This window comes from Mycteria americana, chromosome 2 (genome assembly GCF_035582795.1).
Source record: "Mycteria americana isolate JAX WOST 10 ecotype Jacksonville Zoo and Gardens chromosome 2, USCA_MyAme_1.0, whole genome shotgun sequence".
NCBI classification, from domain to species: domain Eukaryota; kingdom Metazoa; phylum Chordata; class Aves; order Ciconiiformes; family Ciconiidae; genus Mycteria; species Mycteria americana.
Window position 1 is genome coordinate 53,830,054 of NC_134366.1, and position 13,019 is coordinate 53,843,072.

General features: G+C 39.4%; 1 protein-coding gene across 5 annotated transcripts in view; it reads left to right on the forward strand.

The window, feature by feature from the left end:
• ELMO1 (engulfment and cell motility 1) overlaps positions 1-13,019 on the forward strand; it is a 312,440-nt gene that overhangs the window by 75,122 nt on the left and 224,299 nt on the right. For all 5 annotated transcript variants that reach the window (XM_075493469.1, XM_075493466.1, XM_075493468.1 and 2 more), the window contains 2 exons: positions 1,011-1,061; positions 10,781-10,950. In XM_075493469.1, coding sequence (XP_075349584.1) covers positions 1,011-1,061; positions 10,781-10,950 — 221 coding nt within the window. The remainder of the gene's footprint in view (positions 1-1,010; positions 1,062-10,780; positions 10,951-13,019) is intronic.

The window sequence follows — 13,019 nt, forward strand, 5'->3', positions numbered from 1 at the left end:
GTCTGCAGAAAGCCTGCAATATGGTCTTTAGAACAAAACTAGCTCTTATCTCTCAAACTGTTAGGGATTCCTCTGATTCCTTTGAAGAATTAGGGTAATGGCTGATGAACAAGTGATTGAACCACGAATGAAGTTGTGGCTGTGCATTGTGCTGTGCACAGTCAGTACCTGTTAGTATGTTCATTGTGCTAGGTACTGTATTCTCTTAACCTCTGGTGAACATGAGGTAGCTTGTTGAAAGAGGGGCAGGCTCTGTTATGCTTACCACAGGGGAAGACCATGCACATGGGCATTGACCACAAAGTTGTGAGGATACTGTAAGTGTACACCGTAGCTTACACCATGGCAGCTTTTTCATCTACCCATAGCTTTAGTTTAATTGAACATGTTATGTGAGCTTAACCAAAAGAAAATGTTTAATGCTGCCTCTTTCTGCCAGCTGGGTAAGGAGAATGACTTACAGCATGTTTGAACTTTACTTACCACTAACAGCGATGCTTTTTTTACTTTGAAGGAGAATGCAAAGTCGTGGTGGCAGAGCTCAACGGGTTGGTTCCAGTGGTTTAAGTCAGCATGTTCTTGTTATAGAAAATGGAGAGCCAGTGGGATAAATTTTAAATCCTGCAGATGTTTAATGACAGGTTTCAGCAAACTTACGAACTCCTCAACTATGTAGCACAATGCCAGAGCCAGACACCATGGACAGTATATTTCAAAGAAATATTTAGAAGTTGCCAGTGGAAGCTAAACTTTGAAAAACATGAAGTCATTCTTGAAAGGGTTCAGATTTGTTAAATATTATGTGAACAGCCACCTATTTCTTGAAGATAATGTTAGTATGTCTCAGTGGCGAAAATACTGTATAGATGTTAGCTCATATACGAAAGAGGGAAGCTTTTGCATGCAGACAGGGGAAAGTACTGTTGCTGGTTTAGTGTGGCATTCTGCTCAAGGCATGCTTCATCTTTTTGTGTGAGTCTTAAATAAAACTTTGTATTTTTCTCTTTCAGAATCGTAATGAAATAAAAAATGGAGCGATTCTTCGATTAACAACATCTCCAGTGAGTTACTGTTCTGTTCTTCTCTCCCTTCAAAGTGAAGATTTGATTAGTAAATCATTGTGAACTGATGTATGTATTTTTAAGCTTTAGCCACACTGTATACCACAATCCCCCTGCAAAGGAGGATGATCATGTGGTCACAAGATGACTGTATGTGGTGTTCTCTTTTTTTTTTTGAGGTATGGGGGCAGGGATGGTATCTCTGAGTGGCATTTGGTGATAGGGTTGGCACAACTGGGGTTTTTTTTTATGTCTCGCTTCTCTCCCACTGGGAACAGCTTTCACATCCAAGATACCTCTGCTTCCCTGCTGGCATTGCAGCCTTACTCAAGTGCTCCTTTTCTGCCCCAGAGCTCAGAGCCAAGAGGAAAGACTGCGAGTTGAATCTTGGAGAGCTCTGCTGGGCAGCTCAGGTCAGAGCTGTCCTGCTCTCTGGGTTTCGATTGAGTGAGCAACAACTGTAATGTTGAGATTTTACTGTTTTCGTTTTGGGTTTTTTTTTTCATAACCACCTCCTTGCCAGCTCCTCAAAAAGCACAGCAGAGTTGCTGGTTGCCTTGTAATGGCCTGTTTTCCTGCTGAGTTGGGCAGTACTGTTGCCACATGCTGAAAGCCACTGTTAGTCCCAGAAGATGTATGTCTAAGGCAGCAGCAATCGCATTTCCTTGCTGACAAACGTAGTGTGCCATTAAAACAATTTACCTCTTCATGGTGGTGTTCTAGCTTCTGCAGATTCTAAGTATTCTTAGGGACAAATTCTGCCACCCTGTATTGCAGCTCTTTTGAACAGGCAAGACAGAGCTGTGGTGGTTTAACTTCCAGCTTCTGTTGAACCTGTTAAGAGTGGGGTCAGTTACTGCCGTAAAATGTGAAAACTTCTATCTAGAAGCCACGCAGAAATTATAGATACATTTTTGGATGGATCACTTTTCAGCTAGTAGGGCCTAGGCTCAAAGTAAAGAAACAGAGAAGTGTATGTGGTTACTAACTTCCCAGGTTCTCCAGGCATCATGTGCGTTTCAACTCCTCCCCAGCCTGCTTAACCTGATGATGGTTTATACTGGACTCAGGAGGTGACTGAATTTGTACGCACGTTTGTGTGTAAATGGAAATTGAAAAAGCCAATATGGAAACATATACATGCCTCAAGTTTTTTAATAAGTGACTGCAATATTAATCTACAGGAGTGTAGCTTCTTGACAGAAAGCACTTCTAAGCAGCAGCCAGCTGGGCAAACACAAGAGATTTCCATTATCCTTCATCATCTTTTTCAGTGGTCGTTATATACAGAGCTTTACAGTCATAAGAATAAACAACAGTTTAAGACCATGGCTCTGTCAGAGTCTATGTGACGCCAGAGTCTCTTGCCATATGTCACCAGAACAGCCTTGTACATGGGGAAACCACTTGCTAGTGGAGTAAACCCCATTTGGTGGAACTTCCTCAGAAACAGACAGCCCCAGCACCAGCTTCTCCTAAACTTTGGGATTTCTTAAGAACAAATATCCACTCCACTGAAAAAGGGCTATCTACTGCCCAGACTTGGTATCTCACGAAATCAAAACAACATCTGTGGTTCATCAAGAACCGACGTGGTCCAAACACACTGCGTCATTCTTGTGTGTAACCACAGCATGGAGTGGCAGCATGAGCTGACTCATGGCATCCTTCGCTGTCTCAAAATCCACAACCAGTTGCACCATGCAGAACTGAAGAGAGGCTGTGCTGTGACTGATCTGTGGAAATGGCTGTCTGTCTGTCTTGATGATCACTTGTGCAATTGGAAACGTGGCCTACAAACACAAAAGACAAATTTTGGATTTATAACACTTCCTGCTAATACCTATGGGCCGGAAAGTGAGGCTTTGCATAAGACTCTCGTCTGCTTGTTCTGTTTCTTTGGTGATTTGCCTTAAGGTCAGTCAGCCAAGAAGAGGGGTCCTTAGGATACTGAGGTATTACCTGTTACCTACCAAGTTATGGACCACTCTAGCACTGGCCTGCAGTTATGAGTGACTCAGCCATCCTGTTATAAGGTAGAAGGCCAGTCTACTTTCTAGTCTTCAGTAATGGTATTTATCCCTGAACCAGTGCTTATTTTCAAATTTTCTGACATTTTAAAAAAGTTTGTTAACTTTTTCCCAGAATCGGAGAGGTAGCTTGGAAGGAGGTTTCAAAGGACTGGATTGTTTTTTGCTAGATTAGAGAGTACTTGTATTCTTTAAATAGACATAAAATGAAATTCTGCATGTTCCCACCCTACAGTAGTATATTTGCTTTTAAGGTACTGTTGAAGTGGTCATCATAGAGGTACCTAAAATAGACAGATTAAAGGCTTCCAAGTGTGGTTTTTAGACTGGTGACCCACACAACACTTGTCGTTTACCCTGAAAAACTAACAGGCCATCTGTTTCCAATTTCCCTCTGAAATTCTATATGAGAACAATGGTAGTTGGAAGAGATAATGTGAAGAACAGGCTACATGATATACTGGAAAACAGGGAAGATGCTTTCCTAGCTACTAGAGCTGGGTGGGAAAGGTTTTTCTCATCCTGTGAAAATATTAAGGTTCTGAAACTTTTCCCCCCCTTTTTTTTCTCTGTCCTACATCTGTCTGAAACTATCTCCCCCTTCCCCCAGAAAATCATACCAAAAATACCTTTTGAAGAAGTGGAGGAATTAGAAAAGAAGGAGAGGAAGATTGAGAGAAAGTGAGAGGAGCCACGTACAGATTATCTAGTGTCTGGGATGTGTCCATGTAGTTTCAGAGAGGCCTGAGCTGCCTATTTCCTGGCTATTGTGGGGAAAAAAAAAACCTGTCCTGAACTTCACAAGCCTTTTGAGGAAACTTTTTTTCCTCAAAGAGGTGAGAGGAATCGTTTTGACCAGTTCTGAAGGCTGCATGAACTTAAAATGCTTTTCTAGTTCTTAATTTTCATGCAACTTATTACCATGACAGCCAGTAGTCTGGCTATGCCTATTCACAGTTGCATGTCATGAGTCATTGAAAATTGGGTGAGAAGGATGAGATACGATCATTCTGAGTTCTGTTGTCATTAGCCTCAAATTGTGTATTGCTCATGTACCCAGAGCAGGTACTATTAAAGATTAAAAGGAAGGAGGGAAAAAAGGTAGTTTTATCTAGAAGTAGTAAACCAGCATTTTTGGGTTGGCTTTTTTAAAATTAGGATTTGAAATCTAACTCCCCAAATCTAGATGTTAAATGCTTTCTCTTTTTTGATCTCAAATTTAGATTATTTTCTATGTGTATATAGGGACCTTTTTCTGAAAATCATTGTTAATATTGGAAGGGCAAAACTGCAGTTATGGTGTGCTGCTAAAGCCATTATAAATGCTTGCCTTCAGAGATTTACAACGTGTCTATTTTAAACTTCTTTTGAGTTAAAACTTTGCAAACGCCAGTCGTTAGGCCTGGTGGGAATTTAAACTGCCTCTTTGTTTCCGTAGGTCTGTTTGCTAAGTTTGTGCGATTCTCTGAAAGGCTGTTTTTTCTAAACAATGCTATTTTTTTCCTCTATAAACCACTCACCACATAGACACTCTGTTTCCTAGGTAACTTGGGTACAGATTGAATTTCTCTCATATTATCTTTGTTCCTATATCATCTTTCTTATTTATTTTTAACCTCTCCTATCATCTTTCTTAACAATTCTTTGTGCTATTCTGTGGTTTTGCAGTTTTCCGTGACCTGTTTTCCCCCTTTGTCCATTTGCATTTCTGAAGGGACTCATCAAAAGTTTCTTATGCAACACTTCTTTGTATTTGAACATATGTGACAGTTGAAATGCCAGATTGCTATTGTCTGTTTTGTGATAGCCATATTCCAGTGGATGGTGGGTAGGTGTATAAATAAATGAGCTGTAATTGGTCCCGGGCGTGAGACTGCTCCAAAAGGACAGTTGTGTCCTGCAATGCAGCAAGCAGAGTCCAACCTTTTAGTGTGTGCAACTGCAGGATACCTTCGATCGGATCCTGCAAATCCTCATTCAAGTGACTAATCATTTCGAAAGGGTGCTAAAATACTGGGAAAATTAAACTGAAGGAACTGGCCTTTTTTTTTTTTAAATTTAATGGTTTTCAAACAGAACTGATTATTTGAGCACTCACTGTTTATTTGAATGTAGCTCCTTGGGCACTTAAACATGGCTTTCTCATGAACAGTATTACCTTAAACTTTGAGTCAATGGGTAGCCTTTTCTAATGTGGTATTTATGGTGCCTGATCATTTGCTTTTGTTGCATGTTTTTCTTTGATCCCCTGGTTGGAGATTGGTTGACTTCTCAAACCTGTAAGTTGTTTGTAGGCAGCTATATTAGCATTTCTAGCATGAGTAATCGTGTAAATAGGGGTGTTCATTAATAGTCATCATGGTGTTTTCCCTGAATGCTTTTACAGATGTGAGCAACGTGGTTTTTTTGTGATCTGTACAGACAAGGAAGTGTAGGTTTTTTTAACCTAGTTCTACTTGATGCATCTGAATCCTCTATCTTTGAGTAAAACTTTGGGGATCTGGTCTAAAACCTTTGATCTTCAATTGGTTTAATGTGTGCTCAACTGACTTAATGTTCTTGAAGTTCAGTAAATGCATAAATATTTGCAGGTCTAGCCTATGATTGTGATTAAATTTATCATGTAATGGTGAATTAGTTATTATTGAACCCTATACCAGGAGCACTGACTGTGGAAGTCAATGAGCCACTTTTATATTTGTCTGCTCATCGTACCAGAGGAAGATTTGGGAAGTAGAGTTGGTTTTTGTTTGCTTATAGATAAAGGTTTAATCTCATGTTTTCAGCTTTCCAAAGACACATTTTGAACAGTAAGCAAAAAGAATTGTTTCGAATGCAGCAAGAGGAAAAACTGCTTCTCAAACATTCATAAGTGGCTACTGATTGCATAAACTTATTTTAGGCATATTTACATAATACATATGGCTATGCATCTGTAATGCTTCTGTCATTGATTTAGTATGCGGCTCTAGACATGACCATTTCCCTGTTCCTCTGTTTCCACCTCCTTAATTGTGTATAGTGATAATGTAGGACTGCTCTGTGTATTACATTTGTACAGGGCTTTAGGTGTAGAAGTTGTGCTTCGGTATTAATGTAAAAATGTTAACAATTAATGTCTTTACTAATTAAAATGTAATCTCATTGCTTACCTGGCATCAGACGCTAGTCAGCTGTGCTGGGTCTGTTGAATCCGGTTGGTGTATAATGATGATTATGTAACATATCCACTCCTCCATTGCTTCCTGACGTATATATGCAGTTGTAGGTGAAGTGGCGGTAACAAGCCAGGAGAAGGCAGCAATTTAACCCACCACAATGTTTCAACACAGTGATTTAAATCAAACCACAGAAATGCACCTGTTTAGTTAGTACAAAACTGTATTTGGTAGTTACTGGTGGTCTCTATGCCCTTTTTCTAGCAGAAAGTTGCATAATATGACTAACTTATCTACAGGGAAGACCAAAATACTCATATTTTATTTTATGTCCTTTTTGTAAAGGATAAAGAAGAAAACTGATTGCATAATGGCAGAAGAGCAATTTAAATCAATGGTCCAAGTTTCTTCCATAGCACATTAATGTTTGATAGTGGTTGCACTTGGAATCTGTGTCCTCCCTCCTGCCCTGACTCCCTGTATTTTGTATTCTGTACAGAAACCCTGTGTACATCTGGGTAATAAGTTGCTTTCAAAGTTTGCACAAAGTATTTGGTGGCAAAGAAATGATAATTTGATCAGTAGAATCCCTTGTTAGGATGATCTTTGGATTCCTAACCTCCAAATGGCTATTTGAGTCTCTAAGCAAGTCACATCTTGGATTTAGGTCATTAGTTTTCTTTTTAAGCTGACAATCTCATCAAGCGGCTCCTTTTAAGCACTGCTACTCCCTAAGGGCAACCTTTCTGGCTGTCCTTGGAGCAAGTCATTTAAGACTAGACATGCAGCTTATGCCTCTTGACAGCCTTTTGAAATGCTGGGGCTTCAACAGCACAGGTTTTACAGGCTTCCTGTCTTCCTTTCTAAACAGGAGAGCAGTTAATGCTGTCTTTCTTTTACTTGAACAGCCGTGTTTCTGTTAATTCCCTCATAGCGGTTCTCAGTTGGGCAGATGTTATATTTTTATTTATTCTTACCTGAATGATATTTCAATAAGAGCAGAGACATGGCAGCTAGCTCTACTGTTGCTTTAATGAGCTGTGCTGTCTGTCCATCCACTGATGGATTGTAAATCATTAAAATAGCTCCCTGGTAAGCACTCAGAGCATATTTCATCTGGGTTTCATTTTTTTAATGCAGTCATAAGCGAGCTGTACATTCCATAAGCACGTATGAGTGCTATGGCAACAAGAACTAGGAGGCTTGTGAGAATTGCATGGTATTCACTGAAGCAATATTTTCACCCATCAGGCACTTGTGATGACAGCAGCCAACATTACTTTTGGCCATGTTTCCAGTGAGACACGTGCCAGCACTCTTGCTGAGATAAATATTTGTTTACCCCTTTAATCAAGATCTGCTCTGCCATTATCGGTTCTTTTCTCTTCCAATAGTAGGAGCAAGGTTTATTGGATGCAACGTCTTGCAAAACTTGTGTAATGTAAGAAAAGTACAGCTGTGTAGAAACTTTGCTGATGGGGTATTAGCGTTGGCATAGTCAGATAAAGCCTATGTTAGTAAGCTCTCTTTTATGTGCTTAAAACAGGGCTGAAGCTCTTTTGTATCAGAGAGACATTGCTTTATAGATTTTTGTGCTCTGTAGAGGGGACCAAGCTGTCTCTGATCTAAGATTGTATTTTGGTTTTAGTGTGGTGAATTTCAAAGCTCTCGCTGACTTCAGAGGAAACAGGATTAATGTACCTCTGTCGATAGGTTGGTCCTGCTCATACTGCTGTTCTGCAGTGTAGGTAAGATGTTAATGCACATCCCTGTACTGGTGTTCTCAGTTTTGGTGAGAGGTAGGGTTAGCTCTTTCCATGCTTGGCACTGGTTTGTGTGTAACGGAAGTCTAACTGGGATGGTAGCAGAGTTCACCAGCCCCAGATGTTTATGCTGGGGGCAGGAATCTCTCCTCAAGAGGAAGGGTGAACTTGACCATTAACAATCTGTTGTTAATGTGTGTGAAGATGCGTTGTTCACACAGCAGTTGTAGCTGTGATGTGACGGGGTTTGGAGGAGGGTGTTCTGGCCCTACTTACATGTTCTTTCTTGCTTGCTACTGTGCTACACAGGTGATTACAGTCCTCATCTGTTTGGCCGCAGCTCTGCTGCCCAAGTTCTGCTCACTCAGACTTACTGGGTGAGCAGCTCAGGAGAGCTGCTGAGTCACACTGAACCAGGTGTTTTGTTCATCTTTCCTGTTTGTTTCATTTTCACTGAGTCTGGGAGCTTTCAGAGGACCTGCTTCCCATGGAAAGCTGGAAGAACTGTATCCTTCAGTAGGCAGATAGTAGGGGTGGTAACTTGCCAGAACCACGGCAGGTGGAAGAAGGCATGTGCATGGATCTCAATGAGCTTGAGGTTAAATTTGAGCAACTGTTTCCAAAGTCAGGGGAATGCAGCAGCCATGGTGGTATTGAAGATTTTCCGAAGTGTTTATTTTCTGAGTTCAGTAGGAATTCAGATGTAGTGTGTATTCTGAGAAAGAGTAATGTTTTGAGGATGCTTTGCATCTCCGAGTCTTCCTGAGTTGTTATAGTGGGGAGTCTAGAGTAGAAACAGCTCAATAGTGGAGGTCATTTGGTGAGGTAGGAGTTGGCTGTTGAACTTCTGGTTCAGGTAATAATAGCGGTTGCTCTGAATTTTTGTAGCTGATTATACAAGAGCACTTTAGCAAAACTTCCTTCACCCTCTCTGATGAAGGGAAAGGGTTGGAGGAAGTATTCTGTGGTTATCCTGGAAGCTGGAAGTTAGTGGGATCTATTTTTATTTCTTCCATAGGCTTTGGCAAATGATTTAGCCTACCAGCTGCTTAAGTTTGAGAGAATATTCTTTTAGTACCATTTGGGCAGACATTGTCATTACAGAGAGACTGTATAAGCCATTGTTTCCCCATTACAACTCAAACCTATTGATAGAGTAGGTAACTTAGGGTGGCAGAAAGACCTTTTGGAACACAGGATTCTGCCTTTTTGTAGATAATGTAACTGCTATGGCTGCAGCACTCAATAGTTAAGGCATAGAAAAGCTCAAGACTAAAAATACTCTGTTTCTTTTCAATGCTGCCTTAACTGAGAATGTTAACCACAGTCATACTAACTAGAAGATACTTTGTCCCTATTTGCTCCTCACCATGTAGGTTCTGGCCAAAAGCTGATTGGAGACCATGCATTTGTTTTTTCTTTGTAAAAATGGAAAGTAACAAACCTAGCTGATCTTGGAGGGTATTGGGACATTTAATTTATTAATGTTTGTGAAGCAATCAGTTATGTAGATGATAAGCTGTATCTGTAACAACATGGTGGTGTTTTTTCCTGTGTTCCCTGTTTAAATGTTCACTTGCACTAAAAACGTCTACTATCTCAGAATCTTGGTCTGCAGAGATGACCATCTCTGTGAAGAGTATATTCATTACAGAAAAGGAATTGTCTGTCAGCACAGCCTTTTCTTCTATTTTTCTTCTCCAGCTGAGAAAGAATAAGCATAATCTCAGAGAAAATAACTCTCAGCAGAATTTACCATTAATTTGGTTTCCTAATGACACACAGCCTCTCATTTACCTCTCATTTGGTGCAGCTAAGAAGTGAATTTTAGGAAATTGAATTTTGCAAGTATCTGTATATAGCAAGGAGGATTATTTTTCTAAGAAAAGTATTGGCTAGCTAGCTATTAACTGAAGCTTTTGGGTATTGTGTTCAGGTAAGTGAAAGCATCAAATTGAAAACGTGAGATGTATTTTAAAGTATTTGTATGGCTAAAGAGAGACAATTTAATATGCATTATTTAAATATCCTTTTAGCTTTTTATCATCGGTGTTCATTTTGGATTTCACTGTCTCATCCGGTATTTGAAGCATTAATGGGCAGGATAGCCTAATATATGTGGATATTGAACTTGCATAAAGATGTATGAGTGATAATATCATAGTATTATGTGGGAATTAATTATTCCTATGCTCCTTGTAAGAGAGTATGTGAGTGTTTGAACTGATTGTGAACAAAAGGAAGAGAGGGAGGAAGGAGCAGAAGGCCTGAAGTTGGTCTCTACTGATATAACCTGATTAGGACAGTATATGGTCTTCGTCATTAAAGGTCATGAGAAGTGCATAAACTGAGTAAGCGTTGACAGGAAAAAAAGTGCTGCCATTATTATACTGAGACTGTCTGATGCAATTTATTTTATTTTCATTTCTACTTTTATTGATATGACACATAAGCTCTTAAAACCAAAGGCTGTCTTTTGTAATGCTTACATTTTGCCTGAGACAATGGGATATCTATCCATTGCTCAGCTTATGACTCTGCAACAATCCAAATAATTATAGGTAATAATGGACTAAAACATGAGTAATATACTTTTACAAAAGTAATTTGTATGTGAGCTACTTAATCATTTCTGAGCACGCAAGTGTTAAGTATCATTAATATTAAACATGGCCATTGTTCCTGCTTGTACTAACATTTTATTCATTATTGCCATTGTAACAAAAGCTTTTTTGTTGTTTTTGTTTCATATGTTTTGTTTCTCTCAGGCTCAAAATGCGCAGCAGCTCCATGAGAGGATCCAGTCTTCTAGCATGGATGCAAAGTTAGAAGCACTGAAAGACTTAGCCAACTACTCACGGGATGTTACGTTTGCCCAAGAATTTATAAACCTAGATGGCATTTCCCTCCTAACACAAATGGTTGAAAGCGGCACAGAGTAAGTATTCTGCTTAAACTCTGATATTCTTCCTGTATGGGGTGCTTTCGTGCTCACTGTCCGAGTGCCTGAAGTATTTCTGTATGCAACTTCTAAGACTACATAAAATAAAACATCTGAAGAGTTCTGGGCTGCTAGAATAGTATATCCATTATCAATGAGAATATTTTTTTAAAATTTCCCTTAACAATGGGCTGGTGGGGATTGGGGGTGAGCAAAGTAGAAAGTCACAAGTACTCTCTGTGCCAACAGTTGGGGGACTGTTGTCCTAGTTTCTTCTCTACCCATTGGAATTTAGATAAATCATTGATAGTATATTTAAAGGCTGATATTTAAGTGATGTCATCTGAAAACTGTGTTTTAAATTTCACGTTACTGAGAACATGTGGAGCAAAACCCAGTGCTTACTTTATTTCCATTTTTATTGTTTTAATTCTTGCTGGTGTTTTTCAAATGACAGTGGCTTTTTGACATGAAATTGACAGCTGATCTCTGAAAATACGTTTATTCTTTACCAGCGCATCTTACCAATTTTCACCATTGGTGAAATTCAGGACCATGATCCTGAGTAAGTGTCTGTTGGCTTAATGTGGATGGTGCTACAGAAAAGTATCAACTGGATTGTTGCACTATTAAATAATGGTCTAACAGTTACTATTTCAAGTAGGCTTTTGCTTTAAAGTAAGAGTTTTAGTGGTTTGCAGTCAGTGCCAACCTCTGCTACACATGAAGAAATCGACAATACTCGCACCCTTTCCTGAGAGAAAGAAAATGCTCTGAAAGTAGCTTTCAGAGCATTTTCTGAAGTCAATTGCTGATATCAGTGCAAATCCCCTCTCAAATGTGCTTGTGTTTCCTTCGATTCAAGAAAGTAAATAGTGTTAGAGGGTAAAGCAAAAGTCGTAAGTGGGCTTTGAAATGGAACACAAATTGTCTCTGATGGTCCCACACAAGATATACTGGCGATTTCCTACAGAAAAATTAAGTACTTTTTAGAATCCAGTAGTCCTTAGACTGTAAAATATAAAAGCACACTCTCACTGATGGCTGCCTGTTATGTGGTCAATGGTTTATTGGACTTTGAGTCCCTGTTGCCTAACTCTAGCTATATACAGGATTTCCAATAGCTCATGGTCATCTTCAGTGTTTTGGGGTTACGTTCTTCATTTTTTTTGCAGTGAAGTGGTATGTGGTACATATTATGCCACTTTAAAAAAAGAATGCAAAAAAATGCGTCTAAATCAAATTTGTCAACTTGTCTTATATTCATATAATATTTGTTGTTTAGGGATCGAATTAAATTTAAACTGAAGACAGGCTTAAGTTGATGTAAACATATGCACACAGTTACTGTACTAATTTAAAAATATACTGACTGGGCAGGCTCACATGTGCCTATGAAGATCAGAACATAAGCAAATTAAAAGTCACTGCCTCTGTAGTTTATTTTGTCATGAATTTATTTAAGTTAAATGGTTTAATTTACTCCAGTGTGGAAGGTATTTAAACTAGAGCACTTTATTTTCTGTCGAAACAGGGAACATTCACATTTTTTACAAGCATTTCTTTTAGCTGCATCAAGGCTAAAGCAAGTGCCCTCCTCACTCTTCAGATGTGACTGTACTACTGTTTTGTAGCTGTGGGATGGGCCAAGCTGTAGCAGACTGGTCTGGATTAAAAATAGCTATTTGGGAGGGAAACTACTTAAGCCAGCACCACTGTTGAAAGAACTGCTCAGCAAATTGCACCCTAGTAGTAATTCCTGGCTAAGGGTATAAGTTTTCAAACCACACAGCAGGCTTGCAGACTGGACATATGAGCAGAGTCTATTGCCTTTTTTTTTTTTTCTTTCTTTTTTTTTTTAAATGGCTTGCATTTGGAGAGATTTCAGAATTTTCTTTTTAGCGGCGTAATGTATTGCCAAAGATGCCTTGATCGATCTACCTGTCTAATCTATTTATCAGTGTTTCTGCCTGTGGGGAGAAATGCTGTCTAGTTTGGGCGTTGAACAAAGACTCAGACTGTAAGAGTTTCCAGCAGCTTCACGTGTTGATGAACTCTCAGTACTC